The sequence below is a fragment of the Heptranchias perlo genome, chromosome 18 (assembly GCF_035084215.1).
Source record: "Heptranchias perlo isolate sHepPer1 chromosome 18, sHepPer1.hap1, whole genome shotgun sequence".
Taxonomy (NCBI): Eukaryota; Metazoa; Chordata; class Chondrichthyes; order Hexanchiformes; family Hexanchidae; genus Heptranchias; species Heptranchias perlo.
This window is the reverse complement of record NC_090342.1, coordinates 21,034,701-21,059,743: the sequence shown is the minus strand read 5'-3', so window position 1 is coordinate 21,059,743 and position 25,043 is coordinate 21,034,701. Positions and strand designations below refer to the sequence as shown.

General features: G+C 38.8%; 1 protein-coding gene across 7 annotated transcripts in view; it reads left to right on the top strand.

Moving 5' to 3' along the window:
- grip1 (glutamate receptor interacting protein 1) overlaps positions 1-25,043 on the top strand; it is a 284,071-nt gene that overhangs the window by 234,075 nt on the left and 24,953 nt on the right. For all 7 annotated transcript variants that reach the window (XM_067999485.1, XM_067999488.1, XM_067999489.1 and 4 more), the window contains 6 exons: positions 6,391-6,536; positions 7,957-8,037; positions 16,773-16,842; positions 18,874-19,019; positions 23,660-23,804; positions 24,786-24,925. In XM_067999485.1, coding sequence (XP_067855586.1) covers positions 6,391-6,536; positions 7,957-8,037; positions 16,773-16,842; positions 18,874-19,019; positions 23,660-23,804; positions 24,786-24,925 — 728 coding nt within the window. The remainder of the gene's footprint in view (positions 1-6,390; positions 6,537-7,956; positions 8,038-16,772; positions 16,843-18,873; positions 19,020-23,659; positions 23,805-24,785; positions 24,926-25,043) is intronic.

Genomic DNA, 25,043 nt, shown 5'->3' with positions numbered 1-25,043 from the left:
GCTCAAACATAAAGTGTAAAATGAGTGACTTTCAAATACCAAAGCCACTTAAAATATTCATCTAACTAGGGATGCTGTCTATATTAAACTTCATTTTATATCATCAGCAGGTTTAATTAAAGATAATGGCAAAAAGAAAGTCTACATTTTGAAATGTATTGACGATGACTGAAAGAACTGCATTTTTATTCTCCCCAGTTTCTCCCCTTTTTCTAACAATGTGGCTTACTTCCAAACATCCTCCTCCAGCTGGAAGGGCAAGACAGCTTGGAGCTTAGAATTTTCCAAAACTGCTGTTTATGCCCCTCGGAGGTGTGTGCCAAATGGATTATTCATTGTCGTTTTTTCTCCTCCCAAAATGAAATGCCTCAGTTTTCCATCTGGTTGAGAACTGAGTAAACTTGCCTAAATGAATTTGGCAGATTTACGTGACAAGTAGCTCTCAGACATTCAATCATCCAGCTGGTTAGCAGAGAAGTGCCCTGTACCTTTAAGTTATGAGATTGCCCTAACAGAAATTCTGTTGATCAGTTTGCTTATGTACAGTTTCCAAAGTAATTGTTTAAATGTGAATTTTCTATTTTTTTTTAATCTGCATTGACTAACTATGTCGTAGCCAATAAACATGATTTTATTATTTCGCAGAGTAAAGACAAGCTTTGAGCATTACTATTTGTTTTCTTTTAATCTGGCAATCTATGTACAGTATAACAGACAACTTGGGTGCCAGCCAAATAGTACATTATAATCAGAGGTTGTAATCTGAGATCCAGCTGGTCAAAAGCATTTATATAAAAAGCTATTTAAACTGATAGCATTTGTAGTCTTTTTTTAATGTTGCTTATTTCAGTGCTGTTTCTTATCCTCAAATGCTTAACCACAACAGGGAATTTATTTTAAATCCTTATTACCTTTTTTAGCATTCTCCATCTTCCACAATCCACACAGTCTTCACCTTGAGGTCAAACCAATAGACACAGAAGAATTAGATTCCGTGAGCCAGTTACACCAGTATCCATCACTTTTCTGTCTCCGTGTAGATAGAAGAAATAATTCATGGAGTTTGCTCAAAAACCTATGTATTCAACAGAATATGTTATTTCTGCTTTGACATTTCTCCCAAATTTCAGTAGTAAACATACTGTTGCAATCTGCCACTCCAACTGACTTAAACCATGAGTGTGTATTGGTTTTCTATTCTACATCAAGCAATAATTTTGATGTGCCTTCAAACAAACCCTTTTTCTCATTGTACAAATTGGCCTTGGCAGGGTAGAATTATTTCTGACCTTCTATTGCATTTAGGTTTGGGAAGAGGTGTCTTTCTCAGTCCATACCTGTCCTTCATCACTTATTGATATTCAGGGTCACATTGGTGGACTTATGTCTGTTTCCTTCCATGCTTCATTTATTGGTACCTTGTCCATCTTTGAATAGAATTTTAAGCTGGGGACCCTGGTTTCAGCAGAAGTAGTTCATGTCTCAAACTAATGAAGAAAGGGAAACAGTGTCTTCTTTGGGTACTGATTCAACCTCCACTGTCTTGTGTGACAAGAGGTGCCTAGCAATAGGCCTGATGAGCAGTCTGATTCATCAGTAGCTTAGGGCTTGGTCTCCACAATAAGCATTAGCCACATGGGGCCCTGGTTACATCTCTTGCCCAATTTCACTCCAGATATCTAAGGAATACCCTTTCCAGATAAGTTCAGTCTACATATAGGTCAGGCACATAGCACGACAGCCAATTCTGGACTTGATATAGGGCCATTCCACTTAGGAGTATGGAAGCTTCGGTTAGAATTCAGTGAGATTGTAAGAACACTGGTTTATATACCCTGACTAGAGTATTTATTGAGGGCATTAGACGAATCCTTAACTCTTCACCTTAACCCCTCGTTAAGGAACCCTCTGGGTTTACCACCCAATTTGCCTAAGAGTGAATGATGCCCATTTTTGGCTTGCTGAACTGTTTTGTATTAGTCTGTTCAGATTATGTTAGCATTTACACTAACAACCTCCCATCAGTAGCAAGGAGAGCTTAATTCATTCAATCATCAAAGAAGAGGCCAGAACTAATAATTCTTTATGAACGTTAGAATCATAGTTAGCAGCATTTAAACTTAAACATTGAGTATGTAAATAATTGGTTGATAGGATTGACAGGGGTTACAAAGACTGTTCAATTATGTCACAGTAATTCAACATTAACTGCTTGCTGATTATAAATTTACAGTTGAGATCAATGTCTGAGACTGATATAAATTGGTGAGATGAATTTAAGATTAGACTCCTTAGATAGCTGACAAGTTCACAGCATTAAAAAGCCAGTCTATTGAATAGATTAAAGTCTATAAACTCGTAGTTAGCAATGTTCCCATAACTTGTACGACCTCGTCCTTTTGAGCTGGCGTGAATTAACTGGTTGCCTCGCCTTCCCCTGGAAAGCCGTCTGAGAATCAAAATGATAACCTTCCATCTGTGGAGGAGCTATCTGTTCCTCCTGGATCCTCTGCTCCCGCATAAATTCACCTTCCGTGCCAATAACTGTATTTCAACTAAGTGGCTTTAATCTCACCTCGGGGAAGCATGTCCATCCAAGTGATGCACATACATCTCGCTGGTATAAATCGTATAACCTTAACTTCTGTAACCATTTCTCCCTTTCTCAGAGGTGCAATTGACTATTTTACAAAGGCACCTTCTATATGTAGATACGTAGGAATTGCTAGACCAGAAAAAGACTATGGTCCCATTCTAGTTCACCTACAATCCTGGTAGTTGCATGATACAACAATAATGGAGTTGTTGATTAATCATGGCAATCAATCTCTAGCAATTAATCTACAACAGACCCAGGCATGAGGTGAGGAAAATCCCAGTGGTGGAAAGCTTTGGGAACCATAGGTCCAAAGTCAACTGTTCCTCCCAAGCATGCTACACTTACCATATATCATGTCTCAAGTTGCTCACATACTGATCCCAAAATATGATTTTCTGAAAGAAATCAATCTAATTTACATTTGAATGAATTAACACAAACTGCTTCCATTGTCACCCTAGGGCAACTGTTCCATAGATTTACCATTCGTTCACTGAAATAATGTTTCTACAAATTAGTTTTTAATTTACCTCTCTTCATGTGCAGGCTGTGTCCTCTAGTTCTACTGTTCTGGACAAAATTAAACAACTTGTCATGGTTTACATTATCTAGTCCCTTTACAATCCTAAAAACAGCAATCATATCACCTCTGAGCCTTCTCTCTTCCAGTGAGAACATGCCCAATTTTCGTAATCGCTCCATCCCCATAATTATTGTGGTTACTATTTTCTGTATTCTTGCAATAGCTGTAATATCCTTTTTGTACTCCGGCGACCAAACCGTACATAGTATTCGAAGTGCAGTCTCACCAATGATTTATAAAGTGGCAGGATTACCTCACTATTTCGGCTCTATATTCACCTTGTAATACATCCCAATATCTGATTTGCTTTACTCACTGCTGCCGAGCATTGTTGCGATAGCTTCAATTTATTGTCAATCAGGACCCTCAGATCTCTTTCATTTTCCATACACATTGTTTTCTTTCCATTTAAGTAATTGTTCCTTCCTGGATTTTTTTTTTATCCCCACCTGCAGTGCTTTGCATTTCTCCACATTGAATTTCATCTGCCATCTGTCTGCCCAATTCCCAAGTATATTGAAATCCTCCTGTAGCTTATCCTGTTCAGCTTTGCAGTGTACCACTTTATTTAGCTATGCATCATGTACAAATTTAGCCACTGCGCTCATGACCCCTTGGTCCAGATCATTTATGAAGATATTAAACCAGAGGTCCCAGAACAGAACCCTGTGGGACCCCACTGGTAACATTCTACCAGATTGATGAGCCCTTTGTTTCCCAGCATTCAGTCTGACTACTGACTAAATTTTGAGGACACATTTAAGGTAATTCATAGGGCATTTCTTTTAAAAGATGCCCTATGCTGCACTGCCACCTGATAACTGACTCCTACCTTTTAGACCACATTATGAATTGGTGTCTGACTCTGCAGAAACCCCTATATCTGGATGCAGAGGGCTACAAGCTGCAAAAAGGGCTAGTTCCCATTCCTGTTTGTATGTCTTTCCCAGTTCCTGACCCATTCTTTAATTCCACTGCTTTCTATTTCCCCATGGTAGATGTTTGTGAATTGGTGAAGAGAGAATGATATAAAAAGAGGATTTTTCACCTGTTTGGAGAAAGGTTTTTGGCGTACCCTTTTGCTTAATATATCGTTTTCTCCTTCCCTTTTAGGTTATTATTTTCCTTTAACTTACAAAGCCTGAAATATAAATGAACTGCTCAGTAAACTGACGTTTGCCCCTGTCCAACTAAATAAAAGCCAAAAGTTGATTGTGCCAGAGTTTTCTCGTAATGGTAGTAGATTCAATCAACGGAACGGGTGAAGTCTGGGGAATCTATGTGAGAACTAGTCATGTTGTACCATTTTACCAGTTAATGAGATTTATATTCTCTTGTACATTCCATAGTAACATTAGGAACAGCAGGAGGCCATTCAGCCCCTCAGGCCTGCTTTGCCATTCAATTAGATCATGGCTGATTTGTACCTCAACTTCCAAATAAGAGTTCTTTTAGGATTTCAGAAATTGTTTACACTATTTTCTGTACTTACACTTGTACTTCCTGAAGCTGTATTCTTTTGTGTTGGTATTCATTATTTTTTCATGACCTTTTTTTATTTCTTTGTTAGCTAAAGTCATTGCTTATTGCTCTTGAACATTCAGAGACCAGTGGGTAGAATTGAGTTGCTTTGTGTGGCTCTGTACAGGCCATGTGGTTTCACTGTATGCTGCCTTCTAGATAGTGATCTTCTCCATTGTATAAATTTTTATGGATTAGAGGAGAGAGGCATTCAAATGAACTAAACTCTCAAATCATTATTTTTAAGGTAACTGAAGGATTTTCGCATCAGTCACAAAGACAAAGATGATGACGTAATCTTAGTCTCAACCACTCAGTAAAAAATACTGCCCTTCAATCCATGATTGAATACTAGAAAGATCGCTTTTGTCTTTTACTGTGGAATAATTGGTTCTTTGCACTCACTGGTTTCCTCTGGTTGATATTTCTAATGAAATTGTAAACAAGTTTTTTTTTTAATTACCCTTTTGGTAATACCAACTCGAAAAAATGTTCCTGAACACATTTTCAGTGTTAATAAATATACATAAAACCAGAGCAATTCTTCCCTCTTCCACCCCAACCCCCCCCCCCCCCATTGTTGTCTTGTATTAGCAGTTGCACTGCTGATCAGTGTATGTAGTCCAGACCTCCAATATGTGCTGTTGCATTGCATAATTTCAGATCTATAAGTCTGGATATATGCAACTTGTTCACTTTCCTGTCTAATGAAAATTAAATTGTCTAAATTGTGTCATTACAAAAAAAAAATCAGGTTTAAATACTTTCCACTCGGAAACGAAGACGTCAAAATTCTTTTGCGCTGCTAAGCTGGTGCAAACTGGGCACAGGGTACAATCCCTGCATTGGAATAGGTAGGCCCGAGACCCAATCAACATTGAGCCTTGGGCCTTATCTTAATAAGTTTGGCGAGCTGTGGACATCTACTGCATGTTGTCAGGCAGCTCACTAGTGAATTGGAGATGAATTTCAGGCCACTGTAATGCTGTTAGCAGCCCTCAGGTAGGTCCCGGGAAGTGTGGGGGGGGTGGTGATCGGGTTGGGGGGGGGGGCCAAAAGCGGGCCTGCAGCATTGCTGTGGAGGCAGGAGGTGCACCACTGCTCCTTCTGGCTCCACATTGTTACGTTTTCAAAAGTCTCTTTAAGGACTGCTGGCTAGGCCACTATAAACCTGGAAAACTACTTGGAGCATGTGCGACGTAAACTCTACTTAGTTTTTGACCAATTTGGGAAAGCGGTCCTAAAACAGGTGTCGGGCCTAACACCCGTTCTTGGCTGACACTAGGGATGCCTGTAGAGAGCCCAACCAATATGGCGTCGGACGCGTTTTTGGGCGCATGTTATTGGCCTAAAAAACGGTGCAATGAGGTTCAATTTTCCCCGCCCCTCACCCACTATATTTTTCTTTCAACTACAAGGACAGAATGGGCTTTAAGTTTAACTCTCATCATGGTTTCAGCTGCTTTGATGGAGTGTTTTTGTTGAGGTGGCAGCTTGAAAGCCCATGTGATGCTGCTGCTCAACAGATTTTTGCCTTCTAAAAAGTATAGGGCACAAGTTCATTAATAGAAAGTAACAGATGGCAAGGATCTTTACCAGCATTCAAATGTCATGCACTTGGAGTTTTCGCTCTCTCGCTTCCTGAAGCGAATATGACAGATGGTGTTTTTGTTCCTGTGTCTGGCAGGTGTGGAATGCTGCAGGTGGGAGACAGAATTCTGACAATCAATGGAATTCTTACTGAAGACAGCACCCTGGAGGAAACCAACCAGCTCCTTAGAGACTGTGCCATCACCAGCAAGGTCACCCTTGAAGTAGAGTTTGACGTTGCAGGTAAACTTGGGGGAGTGGGTATTGTTTGCTTTTGTGCATCGAGTGCATTTAATGGGATATATTTTCCTCTACCTGAGAAAAATATACCCAATATGGGAGAGTTTTTTCAGTGTTCAGAAATAAAATGTTCCACATGAAACAGTCTTGCATCTGAAGTAATTTTGATTTTTAAGTTGATTTGTTCCATACCTTAATTATTGATAAATTATGCTGCACTGTACAGTGACAGGAAATCTGCAACAAATGAAAGGTATCACTCACACAAAAAATTCAAACTCGGAGCCATGATTGTGTTAAATAATACAACCTGCTGTGCTCTCCTTTGGTAGCAGAGTTTTAAAATAAGAATGTGACTTTGTACGTTTAGTTCTCTGTGTAATCTAACATGTATCATAGATTCACAAAATGTTACACCATAAAAACAGACCATTTCGCCCATTAAGTTTGCACCAGTGTTTTTCTCAATATATTCCCTTCAGAACTCTTAACTATATCAAATACTCTATGGAAACTGACACCTGAATGATTTTTTAGAAACTTCAAATCAGATATTGCACATCATCTTAACGATTTGTATACAGTAAAGGTAAAATTGTGATAAGCTGCTGAACCTTTTTGAAATAAAGTCTACACTGAGCACAAATGTAAGGGTGTAAGGAAACAGGCACCGAGCCAGGAAGAGAAATTTTAGGAGGGGTGACCAAAAGCTTGGTTGAAGAGAGAGGTTTTTAAAGGTGGAGAGGCTTAGGGCGAGAGTTCCAGAGAATAGGATTGAAATGGTTGAAGGCTGTGCCACTAGTGGTAGGATAAGGAGGGGGACGAACAGGAGTCCAGAGTTAGAAGAACAAAGCATTCGAAGTGTCAGGACTTGAGCTTGCAAAGGTAGGTTGCAGCAAGGCCTTGAGGGACTTCTAGACAAGGAAAAGGATTTTAAATTTAATGAGTTAGGAGATGGGGGGTGGGTGAGCAGAACTCAGTGTGGGACAAGACATGTCCAGCGGAGCTTTGGACAGGTTGGTGTTTATGGAGGGAGAAGGATAGGAGGCCGGCAAGGAAGACATTGAAGTAGTCAACTCCGGAAGTGACAAAGGGATAAAGTAAACGATTTAGTGGAGGAGTGTCTAAGGCAGTGGCAGAGGGAGACAGTGTCGTGGAGGTGCAAGCAAGTGGTGCTGGTGACAGATAGGAGATTGGATTTAAAGCTCAGCTCAGTGTGTCAAACAGGAGGCCAAGGTTGCAAATTATCTGGTTCAGCCGAAGAATAGTCAAATATGTATTGTACTTAATTTAATGAAACAAAAGGAATATTTCAGGCTGTCTGTTTTTGGTTGTACACATTTTACTGGTCAGAATATTTTTAAACACTTCTTAATATTTATCTGCATTAAGTTTATTGAACCTTCATACTTCCCTTGTACAGAATCAGTTGTACCAAGCAGTGGCACATTTCATGTGAAGTTACCAAAGAAGAGCGGTGTGGAGCTTGGTATCACCATCAGCTGTGAGTACTTCTGTAGGCTGTAATACTGGCATATAGTCCCATACACTTCATTACAATTATAATGCAGTTCATTATAATTTACACTCTAAACCTCATACACTAAAAATAGCGACGTGTTCATAAACCACTCGAGATATATAATCCTGATGATGTTGCGTTTTTAATCATCTGACTCATCACAGTTAAATCAAAATAATAAAATTAGCTGATCTCATGCACGATTGCAGTCGGGCTACTACAACTAGCCTAAGTGACTCTGGGCTAGGGCTCCTACTTCTGATCACCCTCTAGTTACCCCCTACTGGAAAGCACAGGTGTATGGATGTTGGACGAGAATAGTGTGAGGCTGAGCTATGATGCCTCCACCATTGAACAGCTTGCGAACACTCACTGGCGAAAGAGCTCCTCTGCACTGTGTATAGCAGAATTGTAAATATATTCTTGAAAAAAATTTTCAATTTTGCCATTTGTAACCCCACTATCTAGGTTCATAAAGGGAGGCTGTGATCTGCCAGAATGAGCACATGCCTTGAGCAAAAGAAGAGAAAAATCCTTAGAGCTGTTAACATCAGGAATGGGCCTTTGAGGAGGACCATTGCTTTCTGATAAACCCTAATGTACTACTACACCTTTTCTCTCTCATTTTTGAGTTGGTTGTATTGCTTTCTTTTCTGCTTATTTTCACTGATTTTCATTTCTTTGGGATGGGTCACTGAGCCACAGGATCTTCAATTCTACACAAATAGAGTGATTTAAAACTATCACTGTTTGCTGTGGAATGTTCCCCAAACTTTCACGTAGCTGCACATGGATTAGTTTGCACAACGGTAAAAGAAACTGTGATTAAAAAGTGAAATACAAGGCTGGCAGACTGGTGATTGAATATATATGTATAAAACATATTTACATAAAGTACAATTTGTGTTTATTTAAAGGAACTGTGCCCAATAAAGTGTAATGTTTCAAATAATTTTCAAGTATTCACTACTTATTCAAAAACAGACATGTCCCTGTAAAAGCCCCTCATTACCAATGATCTATTTTATAGATGTTTAAGATGAGAAATGCAGTCTTTGGGGTTTTTGATCCTGCTATGTATGTAAACAGTGGTTCTCCCATCATTAGGTTCATCAAAAATCCTAGAATTATGTTTTTGAACTATTGAGAGTGAGATAAGCTAAAACTGTTAAGTGCATTGCATTTATATTGTACCATCTTTCTTCCTCTTGATGTTTTCCTCCATTTCATTGTCATGTTTCTTTCAGCTGAAAGGGTGGGATAGTCTGGATCACAGACATTTCTATCTATTGCCATCAGTATCACCAGGACTGAAGGGAGATTTACTTGAGTATAGTGGGACTGGTTATACTAGATTTTGCTGCCACACAGCAGTCCATTTAAGGTACTTTTACATATGGCACTTTTGTAATTTGGGCATCAGGACAGCAACATTCATGCTTCTGTTTCCACATTTGCATTGCTCAGACTGATTCTTTTATCCCAGCAGCAGAATTGTAGAGCCACGTTTTCCTGAGCCTAGGATTCTGCTGTTGGGATAAAGGAGTTGGGGTTAGCGAATGATGTTAGATGGTATATGAATGTTGCTCTTCCTTGAGCTAAATTATGGAAGCATCAGATATAAAAGTGTCTTTAGTGACGTAGCCTAAAGAAGGTGAATTAAGAAGACTTTGGCTTATTTAGAACAGTGGAGCTAATCAAAGATGGGAGAATGACTAAAGTAGGAAAAGGCCTGATCCCAAGGATTCGCGGCTGGTTTTGAAATGAGGACTAATAAAAGAAGTCGTATGTTCAATGCAGAACCATAAAAGAAGGAACATAAGTCTAAGAATGTTATGTTAACTATTATTACATCATTGTGTCTGTACTTAGGATATTGCAGTAGACAGGATGCAGAAGAGAACAACAAAGATGACTCCATACCTGAGGATAGCCTAAGTAAACTAAGGTTTTTCCCTTTGGCAAAATGTACACAGAATGAGCATCTGATTAAATTTCATGAAATAAAGGGGAAAATAACTGATGCAGAAGCTAACAAATTCTTGGAATTGAATCGTAAAATTGGGACAGGGCGGCATGAATTCAAAATTAATTCGTACATTGAACCAAGAATGAGTTGTGTGGAACTCCTTAATTTGGTTTGTGAATCTGTGGACTAAGCTGGCTTTACATCTTGGACTGTGGGTTTATAGATTTTTTTTTCCAAAAGCCATCCTGTGTCAATGATAGAGGATCCCTGCAGCACCAATTGGGGGTTAGGGAAAAAGGTTTGTAAATTCTTTTATAAAGGAACCTGGCAGATTTTAATTTATAGGAGCGTCTAGAGATGCATCAACCTAATCTGGGATAAGAAAGCAATTGATCAGACAGGAAGTTTAGAGCAAAGAACATTAGGACTCTTGTTAGTAACCAATTGGGACAGTAGGTATCTCGATCAACCAGATGAAATAAAATAGACTTTTCTCTTTTCACTGATGCTCATGTTCTTAAGTCATAAAGGAATACTCCAGGCTTCAAGTTTAAAAAAAATAAATAAACAGGGTCCTCCCCTCAATGTATCACCAAACAGTACAGACCAGGAGGTCCCAGATTCAATTTCTGGCCTGTGCTGACTTAGTTGATCTCTGCCAAGTCAACAGTTGGAGCACTACAATTGGCGACAGTGTCCCTGGGCTAGGGGAGGGAAAATAAGGCAGGATTTGTTGAATAGCTTGCCGATATTTGCTGTCTAGGCTCCCACATGAAGAATGGCCACCAACAAGAGTCAGTGTCTTCCGACAGGAAGAGAAAATTGGAGTGGGAGGGATAAAACAAACAGAAGTTGACAGTAATTCAAACATCTGTCAAGCTGCACCAAAATTACACTGACAATTGTTCAGGCTCGGTCCAAATTATTGTACTCAAAATGGCCATCTGACCTTCGATTCACTTGCCTACTGAGCAGACCCAATGTTGGCCAATCACTGTCGAGACGATGTACATGTAGTAAATCTCAAAGAAGTTTCGCAGTGATGAAAATAAATAGTTGGCCACAGGCAGACTACCTATATCCTAGATATTTGAAGATGAATGGAGAGCAACTGTTTTAATTCTAACTGTTTTAACTCTTAATATATTCAGACATGCACCACACCGTGTATGCTGATTACCTTGATTTTTAGAATAATCAGTTTTGTTCTGCTTTCTCAAAGCTTGAAACTAAATAACCAGGCATTATTTTTCACAGTGCATTGTTTTGCATCCTTTCTTCTGATAATCATCAAAAAAACATTTGGTGCTTGATTTTATTTAAAGTTAACCTGAGCCACATTGAAGAATGTTAAGAGGCTACAGATGTAGAAATTGCAAAGAAATACTACTACTGTCAGTGGAGTGAGCAAAAAATGTCAGTCAATAATAGATGTACTTCTCTGATTAAGCTAGTAATGCTAAGTGTTTTACTTGAGAATAGAAGGAGCAAATCAAATTATCCTAAAGCCACTGGAACATATAAAACAGTGCTAAAAAATGTAAAATTTCACACTGCTACATTGAACTCATCAAAATATGATTCCCGAGTGATTAATCATGAGCACATGCTATTTTATTGGCACGCAGTATGAATCGTCTAGTTCTTCAATCTTGTTCTGATTGTCTTTGTGACATTACTGATGTTTGTTCTTATAGACCACATTGTCAACATGCCATTGGAGAATAACCATGTCGAAATAACATTATGGAGCAGGGATGCTTGTCTAGCTCCCTAACTTCTCATTCAAGTGGCTTTAGTGCTGATTATCATAATGTAACTCAGCAAAACGCATTTAGTAGTGCAATTTATGGCCCATTAATTAAGCAGTTTGATTCTTAATGACTCTCGAATTAATAACTTGCCAGGAACAAATTAATGTAGCTTGTGGTGAGCACCTGTTCTTCAAAAGCCAATATATGTCAAACATCTTGCTGTAGAGTGAATATGAAAAGGCATCAACTTCAGGCTTCAGAGGGGAAGATTTTTTTTGGGTTGCCACTTGTAGTGAAATCTTAAATGTGGATATAAAGAACTCATTTAAGATTTTGGTATAAATAGCACACAGATGAAATCTCCTGCTGACAGTCTTTCCCCATTGACGATGAACAGGAAATTTGAACCCAGGATTTTTTTTTAAAATCCAGTCTTACATCTTTCTTACATGTGAGCTGGTAATTTTTAAGTTGCGTTGACCCTTTGAGGAGTTCAAAGGTATTTCTACACTAAAGTTTAAATTATATTCAAAATTATGAATGGGTGAGAGTGAATAATAAGAGTGTCATTTAATCCAAGTGTTTAGACAATATAGATGATTAGCAAAGCTGAGGTGGTTTATGGATGTCATCTGTACCTGGAGAGTAAGGTGGTATCTACTGTCTAGAAACACAATCCACAGTTTGTTACTCTGTGCCATATATAAAAAATATTCATCTCTTTCCTATTTTTTTGTTGGTGGAGGTGTCATGGCAGACATTGCTGGACACCAGCCTCTATGACTGAATTACATTTGGATTTATTTTCTCGACATAAGGATAAACATTATAATACATCCATCTATCTATCTATTTATTATATATATATATAAAAAAAAGTCTGGCACCCACTGTTTGTGTAACACTTTTCTTCTGTAATGTCACACTTTCACCATCACTCTCTTCCTCATCACACTTTGTTGATTGGCCCAAAGTAAAACAGCAGCAAGTCCGATTTGTAACATAAAGACTTTTATAAATTGCATATTCCACAATAACATGATAACTATAACGTAGTGTCTTTGAGAGCCTTTGTTAATATTTTTACTTGCAATCTTCAGCCTCTACCAAGAAATTGGGCTTGGACTTGATACTTTTGTCCGGACCTGTGACTGAGAGATGAAGGCAGGTCCTGCAGTCTGAACATGGCAGTGTGCCCAGTTTCCCAGAATGCATCAGGAGCATTTAGTCAGACCAACTGCTACAGTGCTTCTCTTCAACATCTAAAAGTATCTGCTTTGTTTAGTGGGCCACCACATTTCATCTCAAAATATATTGAAAACTCCTGTCAGACTTTGTCAATGGGAAAACCCATTTTAAAAGTATAGCATTTACCTGAAGTGCTAGGTATGCCTGTAAGTGGCACTGTGATAGGGCTGTACTGTATTAAAAAGACTTGTCATGACCTATCACTGTAAATGGCCATTTAGCTCTTCAACCCTTTCCAGATTGTGACCACTGGATGGTTCTGCAGCAAAAGATCAGCCATAAGCCCAAAGTACAGATAGAATTTACTTGTAGACTCATTGTAATCTGTTCTGTCCTAATACAAGTGTGAAGATAGATGTTTATTGCCCAAACACTTCTGTATTCTAGTGAGAATGAGAACATAGTTACTGGCTCAGCATCATTTTCGAGCTGCAATCTGCTCCCAAATTCTTGCCTCTCGTAGTGAACGTTCCTTCGCTCCTGATGGAAAAGTATGGAGCTTTCCCAGAGACTGCCTTTACTGTCACATATGTGGCTAATAATTGTACTACCGAGTGACAAAGAATCACCTCGAGAGCCAGTTTATAGGGATTTGTTTAGTTTTCTGTTACTGGGCCTTTCTTGACTAACAGGATGAAGGTTCATAGCCAGAAATGAAAGTTTCTTTTGTGCCTTATTCAATCGTAAGCTTTCTCATCCATAGCAGTTTTTGTGACATACTAACGTTGTGAAATCCACCTGACAATATAAAAACAGGGTCTATTCTACTGCATCAGGGTACTTCAGCATTTTCAAGTAGAGTTTTCTAATCTAAATTCAATACAACTTGTACAAACAAGCCTCCTTTGAATTGCTACTGGCTTTTTTCCCCATTCTCCCTGAACCACAGAGTGTCAGGTTATAATTTGTTTCTGTCACATGCAGATACTGCACTGGCAATACAGGTGTCCTATAAACCAACTGAGTATAAGATTTACTATATTTACTGACTTAAGACTGCTGAGGCATGCTGTGCATCTTCTTGGCCCTACTACCCGCTTGCCCACCTATAGATTTGAAGCTGAAATACCATATTTGAAGTTCCTCTAAGATTCTTTAAAATATTCAGCATCACAGTTGCACTCCTTGGTGTGAAATCTGTTACTATATAGACAAACACAATTACAGCAAGAGAGCTAAATTTCCATGGTTGTGTAGTGAAAGGTGTGAGAAAATATAAGAGAACTTGCATTACTGATTCTAATGCTTTTTGTACTAAAAATATAATATTGATGAATGGCACATCACCAAACACAATAACATGACTCATTCAGACTGATTAACATATTTCTAAAATAGCTAATGTTTGCCATAAATATTAAGTTGTTTCAGATACATGTTCCAGTGCAGAAAAAGCACACCTGCAGTTACAGTTCATGCATTAATGATACTCAATCTCAGATGAAAGCTAATATAGATGATGAGTTAGCATTTATGAAACCTGACTTTGGAATGACCTCTGAGGGAAACCATTAAAACCTAAATAACAAACAGGTATGTTAGTTCTACGGAAATGATTAACAAATTTAATAAAATTAGATATAGAATATGATCAATAATGGATTCCAAAGCTGTTAAATGATCTTACAATTTAGATGACATCATACACAGTCAGATCAGAGAGTGAATCTTGAGCAGTTTATAAATGCCACCTAAACCCTGAGATTGCAGCCTAGAAATTGTTGTTGGTATAAAACAATGTCAGCAACAATTGAACAATTCTGGACAGCAAGGCTGGGGATCAGTTATCTATGTAAACTTTGAAAATGCTGTGCACCTTTGTACCTAAACTACTGTTAGGCATTTTGTGCTTGCTGGTTCATGGATAATTGATGCTTAAAAGGTTGGCACACCAAAGCCTCAATTTTAATCCTGGCGTGAACCTACATTTCTCTGGAATGTTGCTGTGCAAATCTCTGATCTGCTCTCCCCTGAGCGTATGCAGGTGTTTAAATGTCTCCTTAAACTACTTGACTGTGATTCAGTCAGCAAATCAATTCTAATGCTCTGTAGGTCACCCACTCTGTGCAGGCAGTCATTTGCAGGATTCACTCCTGCAGCTAAACGGGAATATGAAGAGTTAATGGGCAGAAGAACATTTTCCCAAAAAACGGTCAGTAATTCACAGTTAACCCTGGAATAGTGCGCAACTGGTAATTTCCAGGCTTATGCTGCAGCCTGGAGTTCATTTGCCTCTTTTTGTAGAACACGTTCTGGACAATTTGTTTAATGGAATTCTTACCAGTTTTTGCTGAGTGACCACATTTCTGATTTGTTAGGTAATGGACAGTAATGCAGTATGGTATTCACAAAAGAGCATTGAGCTTACTTGTGGTCATTAATGCAGGTTTATCAATTAAAAATTTGTATTTAATTCCACAAAAATTTTGTATGATAGGCATTATCGATGTACATTTGTTGGAGGTAACCTTATTCTTACATATATAAAAAAAATTGAATACTTTTTTGTCAGATGTAGAGTAGAATTTTTTTAATTAATACTTCTGAGGTTCAGGAAAACTAAAACTGAGTATGGAAAACTAATTGCAAATAAATTCTAATGGGTTTGCTGGAAATTCTCTCTTTAACGTTCATCAAAGCGTGTTGCTCTGTATGGGAGTCTGTGGAGAAATGTCTCCCCCTGAATAACTCATCATCCCAGTACATTGTGGATCCATAATCCAAGGTAATGAAGAGTTATTTGGTCTGTATTTTTTGCTAGTAATAAAAGTTTTTTAAAAAAAGTTGTGTTTAATATGCCCCCGCCCCTCACCTCTTCTCCTGAAGGCCCCAACTCATGCTGAGGTATAGATCTCCAGATACTGACCATCTTACAGTACCTCGGCCAATTGTCCATTCATCATCTGTCAGCCTAGCCAGTGAGTGCTTGTATCCTGTTCAACCATGAGGGTCATTAGAACCGAGCCCTATCCTGTCCTTACCCAGCTTGCATGCACGCACACTTTCCAAGAATATCACTGGATACTGATTAAAAGCGGAAACTGTGCCTAATTCTCTTTTTCTCTCCCCCCGCCCCCAAAATAGCCAAGGGACACTGTAACCCTGGCTGAAATCACCTAATTCATCCCAGTTTGGGAATCAGACCTGGGACCTCTGGCTCACATCAGTACTGGGCAGAGCATTTACCAACTGAGCACCAAGGAGCCAATAAAAAAAAAATTCTAATAAAGCAATGAAAATGGTTTTTGGTTCTTAAATAGTTTTCTTTCACAATGTCTGAAAACCACCAGTAACTTACACTGGTAGTACATGACTTAACATTGTAGTTCTTAAGCCACTTCTGTAACAATGCTAGTACCTTTGTGTAATGAATTCCATTGGCTGAAGTAAAATTAAATGGGTCTGGTTTCATGTTTAATTTTGAGAACACTTGTAGATTGCAGATGCCTTTTGCAAGTCTTTATCAGCCCTCTCTGTGCAAGATTTTGGCTAAGCATTGTCAAAAAAATACTTTGATATGTTGACATTCCTTTTACTCTTGCTTTTTTTTTCTCTCGTTCGTTCTTTCTCTCTCTCTCACTCTGTGAAAGTACAACACGCTCTAGTCTTGCTGTTACCAACATGCCTCTATCTCAAGCACTTTGTTTTAAAATTAAACAGCAGCTGAAAAAGAGCAAAAAATAATGGATTTATTTATTCTTTTGAAATATGTTGAATAATATGAAAAACCATTTCTGTTACCACAGCACCTGCAAGCAGAAGACCAGGAGACCCTCTCATTATTTCTGACATTAAAAAAGGAAGCGTTGCCCACAGGTGAGCTTTTTTTTATTTTGAAACTTTTTAAATTGGTTATCATGTACACTTGTTAACATGATATAAAAGATCTAAATGCAGATTACCCAAAAATATTGTGTTACAGATGATAAGTCCTATACGGCTTTTACAATAGCTTGAATATGGATCTGACATTTACTTAACATTCATAGTACAACTAAACAGTATTTTTGGTTTCCTCACAATCTGTTACTATCTTTAAAGTCACCATGGGTTCATTAACTTCATTTATTGTGAGCTCTTTTCTGTGTCACCTATCAGTTCTTGCTGCAAGCCCTCTACCCCCTTCCCAGCCAATATGTCATGACGACAACTTCTTCTTCATTTTGACATGATTTCCTCTGTTTCTGTCTGTTGGAAAGGATACAAGACCTCAGCTGAATACTATTCCTGTCCCTCCAAATAGATCAGCCTTTATCATTGGATTGACACCCTTATCAGGACCATTGGTTTACGATGACTTAAGTCAAATTCCGTTTTTATTACATGGGATCGGAAGTTTTACTGGTAATTTGTGGATCACGTTCTGCGATCCCATCCATGAAAACTGCAAATCAGTGACTTCTTATCCTTTATATTACATCTTTTATTGAAACCACAACAGTCTATCCTTTACTAATGTCTCTATTCTAAAAATTTAACATATGACCCATCAAAGTCTTTCCATCATACACAAAACTTAGTGAGGAGTGTGATGGAATGCTCACCATTTGCCTGGATCGGTGCAGCATAGCAACACTCAAGAAGCTCAACAGTATCCAGGACAGAGCAGTTGGCTTGATCGGCGCCCCTGTCATCTAACTCACTCCACCCCCTCCAGCACTGATGTAATGTGGCTGCGGAATGTACAATCTACAGGATGCATTGCAGTAACTCACCAAGGTTACTTCCATCATACCACCTCTCCTTTGACCTCTACCAGTGAGCAAGACAATGTTGTGGGAATACCACCACCTCCAAGTCACACACCATCCTGATTTGGACTCATATCATCATTTCTTCATTGTCATTATCCTGGAATTCCCCATGTAAGGCTATTGTGAAAGCACCATTACCACAAAACTGTAATGATTCAAGGAGGAGGCTCACCACCATCACCTCAGGACAACTAAGGGTAGGCAATAAATGAGGCCTTGCCAGTGCCACACACATCCTAAACACACACATTTTTAAAATCTTACATTAATGCAGGATTTAATATTGGTTACTAAAATGAGATCAAAATAACTAGCAAAGTGTCTTCCCCCTACCCAGCTCTTACCTACAAATGCAGTGAGGTCAATGGCTCAGGGTGTGACATACAATAGACACAAACCCATATGCCGTTGGTTCATGTTCCAATATTTGGCACGACTTTGCCTAAAATTACTTGCTATTTCTAAAATTTATTTTCTCCCATCCTCTGCTAATGTCCTTGTCCATTGACCTTTGATTGGTTACGGTTTCCGAAAGCCGTACAGCTTTCCTTTATGTGTGAGATTTGACAGCAAATGTTGGCAGGCTATTTGATGACGGACCTGATCCTGTTCCCATCCGAGGTTGACACACGTGCATTTTCAAGCGGAAGTCACTGGATAGCAAGAGGTGCTGGTTCTTGGCTGATGTTTCACCTCCCTACTTCAGGGGTGCTGAAACCAACTGTAGCACCTCACCTGCTGCTCCAGCTAAGATCAGCTAGCCCAGCATGGACTGAGGAGTGAACCTGAGACCTTCTGATCTATATGGCTTAGTGGTTCACGAGGCGGTGCTTAGGTCAGCAAGGGAGCTTATTAATTGCCTTTTAAACATTCTAGTGTAAGTTGTAGCTACTTAACCCTGTAGACTAGAATTAATTGACTGCCTCCAATTAAATATGGAGCTGTTTGGCTTTATCAATTGGGGCTGCAAGAAACTGAAGGATATACACTATACATGGAAGGACCACTTCCAGCTATCAATGTAAAGTTAGATTAGAAGCTCAAGTGATAGCTAAAAGATTCTTCTATAAACTTGATATGTACTTTCCATCAGAACTGGAACGTTAGAGCTGGGAGACAAATTGCTCGCCATAGACAGCATCCGCTTGGATAACTGCTCCATGGAGGATGCAGTTCAGATCCTTCATCAGTGTGAAGATCTCGTGAAACTCAAGATACGCAAAGACGAAGACAACTCAGGTAGAAAGGAACAAGCAGCCGTCGTCTAGTTTGGCAAACCGCATAACTGAGCTCTCATTCATAAGATTCACTTAAAAATATTGGGGTTCTCCCACTTGTCCACTGTAACTTCAGCAGAAGAGCTGGAAAAACTGTGTAAAATCAGCATAACCGGTATTTACATCGTTTTTCCAGGGTTTTCGTGGCTCTTGCACTGAAGTTACAACAGACGAGAAGGACGACTGTTCAGCCCTATTATTTCCATGGTACACTCGTGTATTCCTCCCCATGATCTTAAACATTATTAAAATTATGTTTCTGTTCTTTTTCTATAGCCTATTCTCATATTAATATTGAATGAAAATCTCAGTTACAAATTTTAGTAGTCATTGATTTATGGGGGTTTACATTGAAATATTAGTCTGTGTGCTTCAAGCAATTTAAATTGGTAAGATAATGATAAGGTGGAATAGAAAACAGCAAATTAAAATAAAAAGCAAAAGCCAAATATTTTAATTATGAAGAGTCTTAGTTATTCACTCTAGCCATTTTCACAGTTAATGATATTGAATTTGTTTTCAGGTTGTTACATTTTTGTTCTGCTCTTTTATTGTGCCAACTTAACAATTTATAATTTAATAATAATTAAAAGTGCTAGAAAACCAGACACATCTTATTCATTAAATGACTATACCATCCTAGCCAGAGCTGAATTGTGATTGATATTTTCACAAGTGACACTAAAAGAAAGAACTTGCATTTATATAGAGCCTTTCACATCCTCATGATGTCCCTAATCGTTCACAGCCACGAAATTACTTTTGCTCACTTGTTTTGTAGGCAAACAGAGCAAAGTCCCACAAGCAGCAATGAGATAATCTGGTTTAGGTTGTGTTGATTGAGGGTTAAATGTTGACTAGGACACTGGGAGAGCTCCCCAGCTCTTTGAATAGTGCCAAGGGACCTTTGATGTCCACTTGAACAGACAGGGCCTTGGTTTAATGTCTCATCTGAAAGTCGGATTATGGGGGTGAATTTCCCAAAGAGTATTCCCGTTAGGACACTGGCTGAAGCTTGCAGTTCCTTACAGTTTTGATTCAAGTGCTTTAGGCAAAGTGTGAATGGAGGCCAGGCCTTTCCTCGAAGTGACAAAGGTAAAGTTTAAAAAAAACACTAGCTTAATGTCCCTGGGCTGTGTTCTCACACTTTCCAGGTTCTGTATTGAGAGCAGTACGATTAAAGGTTTAGGAACAATTTGCTTATTGGCTCTCTTCTAGTCATCCCTGTATGGTATTGCGAGGCTTTGGAGTAGATGACAATACTGTAATAAAAAAAAATTAAAAAGCTGTATTTGACACAGACAATTAACTTTCTTCTTACTAAAAGATTTATTAAGATGGAGCCCTGTATCCCTGGAAAGAGGTTAAGCAGCCACTTAAAAAACCTAATGGAACCTATAATGAGTTTTCAGTCTTTGTTACAGCCCAATTTTTTTTTAAAAACCAAAAAATTAGCAAAATTGAAATTAAGTGCTGAAAATCAAAAATACATTCAAGTGAGCAGCAAAGGTAATTCAGGTATCAAGAATTTAAGGGAAGGTTAAGGAAGTTGGACTTGTTACAGTTATACAAAGCCCTGGTTAGTCCACATCTGGAGTACTGTGGACAGTTCTGGACATCGCACCTTAGAAAGGATATAATGGCCTTGGAAGGAGTGCAGCGTAAATTCACCAGAATGTTACCAGGGCTCCAAGGTTAGATTATGAGGAGAGATTATATAAACCAGGCGTGTGTTCCCTGGACTAGAGAAGATTAAGGGGTGATTTGATTGAGGTTTTTAGGATTTTTAAAGAAATCGATAGGGTAGATAGAGAAAAACTTTTTCTGCTGGTGGAGGGGTCTAGGACAAGGGGACATAACCTTAAAATCAGAGCCAGGCCATTCAGGAGAGAAGTTAGGAAACACTTCTTCAGGAAGAAGAGTGGGACTCTCTCCCACAAAAAGCTCTAGATTGTAGCTCAATTAATCATTTTAAATCTGAGATTGATAGTTTTTTTTTGCTAGCCAAGGATATTAAGGGATACCTTGACGGAGTTAAGATACAGATCAGCCGTGATCTCATTGAACAGCAGAATAGGCTTGAGGGGCTGAATGGCCTACTCCCGTTCATGTGTCCCTATGTTTTCCTCTTATGAAAGGAGGAGAGTATGAAGTTTCAAGATCATAGGAAGTTTGCATAAAATTGACCCAGGCAAATAGTTCACTCCGGTGAAGGATTCAAATACCTGGAGATGCAAATTAAAAATGAGAAAATTAAGAATAAGAAGGGAAATCAATCAGAACCTTTTCACCCAAAGGATAATACAGTTGTGAAATAACTTGCCAGGAAGGCCTTTGAAGTGGACAGTTGGTTTAAGAGGCAATTAGATCTTTTTCTGAAGAAAGAAGGGATGGAGGTATCTAGTGAATAGGTGGGATTGAACTCAGAGAGAGACAGGCCAGTTGTGCCGGATGGCCTTATGCTGAATATATTGTTAAATCTGAACTTTCATTATTCTGAGTAAATTATATTGTGATTTTGCTAAATTTGTTGCAGAAATGCAGTACTTAGATGGTTAAGCAAAAATATTGTATTCACTTGAGGAAGTTTCCTGCATTAAATAAGTTGTTTCTTCAGGAGACAACAGCTAGGAGATAATTGTAAATCTCATTTAGCAGAACATAATCTGGAGAATTTGCTATGTTGTTTTTTGACATCTTAATTATACAGAAGTGAACCAGAGCAGATCCCTTCTGAGTCATACTCACTGAGTAGGCACAAGAACACTCTTCAACACTTACTCATTCATCAGAGTGTCTTTGAAGAAGCAGCCTATAATTTGTTGTCAATGCTGCATAATTATGTGTCACAATCATTTCAGAGGTATGTTATTCAGTAATGTAAAAATAATTCATGAGTATGATTAATCCTTTTGAGTGGGCTGGGAATACTTTATAATGAGTTGAGGTGATGTTCGCACATTTTACCGTATTAATAAATGCTACCTGTCATGGCTTTTAAAATATTGGCAGTTTGGGAACTAAGTAATTTTTTGTTTGTTCACTTTGCAAAGCAGGTTGTTATTTTTTTTGGTGCATTTGGGGTGGGGGGGGGGGGGGGGGTGGGTGCAGTGGGGAGATCTTGGCCCTGATTTTAAAAGGGGGGCAGGAATGGTGCACGCAAACCTCAAAGCGGCCGAACTTAACGGCAAGGCCTCATTAACATAAAAGTTCCCGGAGTCCCGGCCGGATCCTCCACCTGGCCAGTGGACGAGACTTTGGCAGCAGAAGGCCATAGCCAGGGACCCATGGAAGCAGACCCCAGCAATCAGTGAAAGGAGGGGTCTGGAGGCGATCAGAGGTGGCGGGGGGAACAGAACCAAATTTATTTTCATTGCACTCTGATCGTTTTAATCTGTCCCATGGCAATGCCATATAGAATTTATTTTAAATGTGATTTTCTGCATTAGCGCAGTGGAGTTACAGGTACTGTACACACATCCTTTCTTACTGTTTCACCTTTGAATCCTTGGGGTGTTTGACACTAATGTGACAGCCTCAACTATGAAATTTTTTCCAGTTATCAGTCAGGCCAGGCGGCATTGCTTGACAGCTGATTGCATTGTCATCTGGAGGGGAACAGGATGGAAGTAAGGAGAGGGGGGGGTGAAGAGGGAGAAGTTAGATAAGTAGTCATGGTCTCAGTGCAACTTGCCTCATTATAAATATGTCTCCTGTCAGCTGGGCACATTAGTCACAGTTGGGTTGCAGGTGAACAGCGGCAGGAAAGAAAGGAGGGATTGGATGTTGATAGAAGTTACATATTATGGAGTTGAGTCTATTGTTGCTTCAAGTTGGCGTGAAGTAAGGCTGATAAAACCAGTTGAGTTCAATATGACTTAGTTCAGTATGAATATATCATCAAACCTGGCCTGACTCAATAATAGTCACCAGTCCTTCCTTCTGAATGGCAGTATAAAGGGTTCATCACATCGTCTTGCATTTCTTTCTGGTGCAGTCCACTCTTATTCAAAGTTGCTTACTTCAGTTTTATTAGCACTAAATTCCCATTTTCTGAGTTATTTGTGTTGCTTAATTCATATAAGATAAAACAAAAGATTTATCTAAAAAAAACTACTTTGAGTTATCAGAAGTACAATATTTCTATGTTGTCTTTCAGTGGGAGGGGGAATGAGGGAGAGGAAGCAATCTGAAATCATGCAAAGCTTGCACTAAGGAATGCTCGTGATCTTGTGTGTCTCAATCACACAGGAAAGGGGGTGTCTTTTGTCCTACCACACATGCCCTAGAGTAAAACTCACTAAAGCATGGAGTGCAGTCCTTTACTCGTTTCCCAGTTCGGTTTTGTGTAGTTGACGTTTATTGCAGATTGAGAAATGAGAAATTTGGTGCTATTCTTTTTTTTGATGATTTGGAACGGTTCCCAGTTTAAGGTAGGGAACTGGAACCAAAGGCAACGCCAGCTAGATTAACAGTGTAAATTAGATTCTCCATTTTCCATTAATCCTGGTCTGGTCTGCATGCTTTTAAATTCCTTCCTTTCAATAGTTCAGCTGCTGCTTTTGTACAAAAGAATTTATATAATTTTTTTTAAAATTCTAGATGAGCAAGAGAGCTCTGGGGCAATCATTTACACTGTGGAGCTAAAACGTTATGGTGGTCCATTAGGAATTACTATATCCGGCACTGAAGAGCCTTTTGATCCAATAGTCATCTCAAGTCTAACAAAAGGGGGTTTGGCTGAAAGGTAAGGTGAAAAATCTAGTCATCCTCCAATTAATGCGCAACTCTCCCAATCTATTATCTCAGCCACATCTGGAAGGCACTGATTAGAGGCTGGGCACTTCCCAAGAGGGAGAAGAAAATGTGAGGGCATGTCAACTCTGGCTGCTGTTGATCATCTTCCAGCAGTTAGTTACAGGTTGACATTGGAAGAGGCCTTGAAACAAGTCAGCAGACAACTTTCTGAGCTGGGCAATAGCATATGACATGGGAACATGAGCTATGTAACTGAGTAACTGTATCTGTATACAGGTCTCCATGAATTTGGGAATGCTTTGTGACCCTGAATAACCCATGACTCATTTGGATATGTAAAATCTACATATACACATGACCTGTAACCTTGTATGTATCATGACTCATCCAGATATGTAAAGTGTATGGATACATGAATGCTGTGTGTCCTACATATACCTTGACATTTGTAGGTTTGTGTACATTGCAGACAATACTTTTTTTTTTACATCGTTTAACAAGAAGAAAATAACTTATTTAATAGACGGGGGATATAATTTTTTATTTGCATATTGTGAAAATGACATGAAAATGGAGTATTCAAAGAGTTAATGTTGAGCATATCTAACTTGCTGAGAAAATTGTTTACATGCAAGTCCATCTGAGATATTAAAGACCCCTTAATCTCCTCTTCACCCTCCTCCCCCCAAAAAAAACCTCTTTAGCCTGATATAGTGATGTACATTTGTTATGGGGACTGTAATTCACATGCAAGTTATTTATTGTTATAGAATTTGATTGTCATTCTGGCATTGTTAATTTTATGCTCAATAAAGCAGTGATAAATCAGCCTCATTGTATGAATATAAAACAGTGCATGCACATACAAAATTATATAAAACTCAAAACCATGTTCCTGCCATCTGTTCCAGCAGCTCTGTGCTGATTTTTTTTTAAACTTAAATCTGAAGTTTTTCATCTTGTGTTACAGGACTGGTGCCATTCATATTGGAGACCGGATCTTGGCTATAAACAGCAGCAGCCTGAAGGGTAAACCTTTAAGTGAGGCCATTCATCTCTTACAGATGGCAGGAGAGACTGTCACGCTGAAGATTAAAAAACAACTTGATAGTAAGCATTTAACTTACTTCTTGTTTTTTTTCCTTCAGGTTTTGCTGTTGAAACTGTGCTAGTTTAATTTAGGAAATATGAAAATATACTGCTTTTAGTTAACTGAATAGTTACCCAG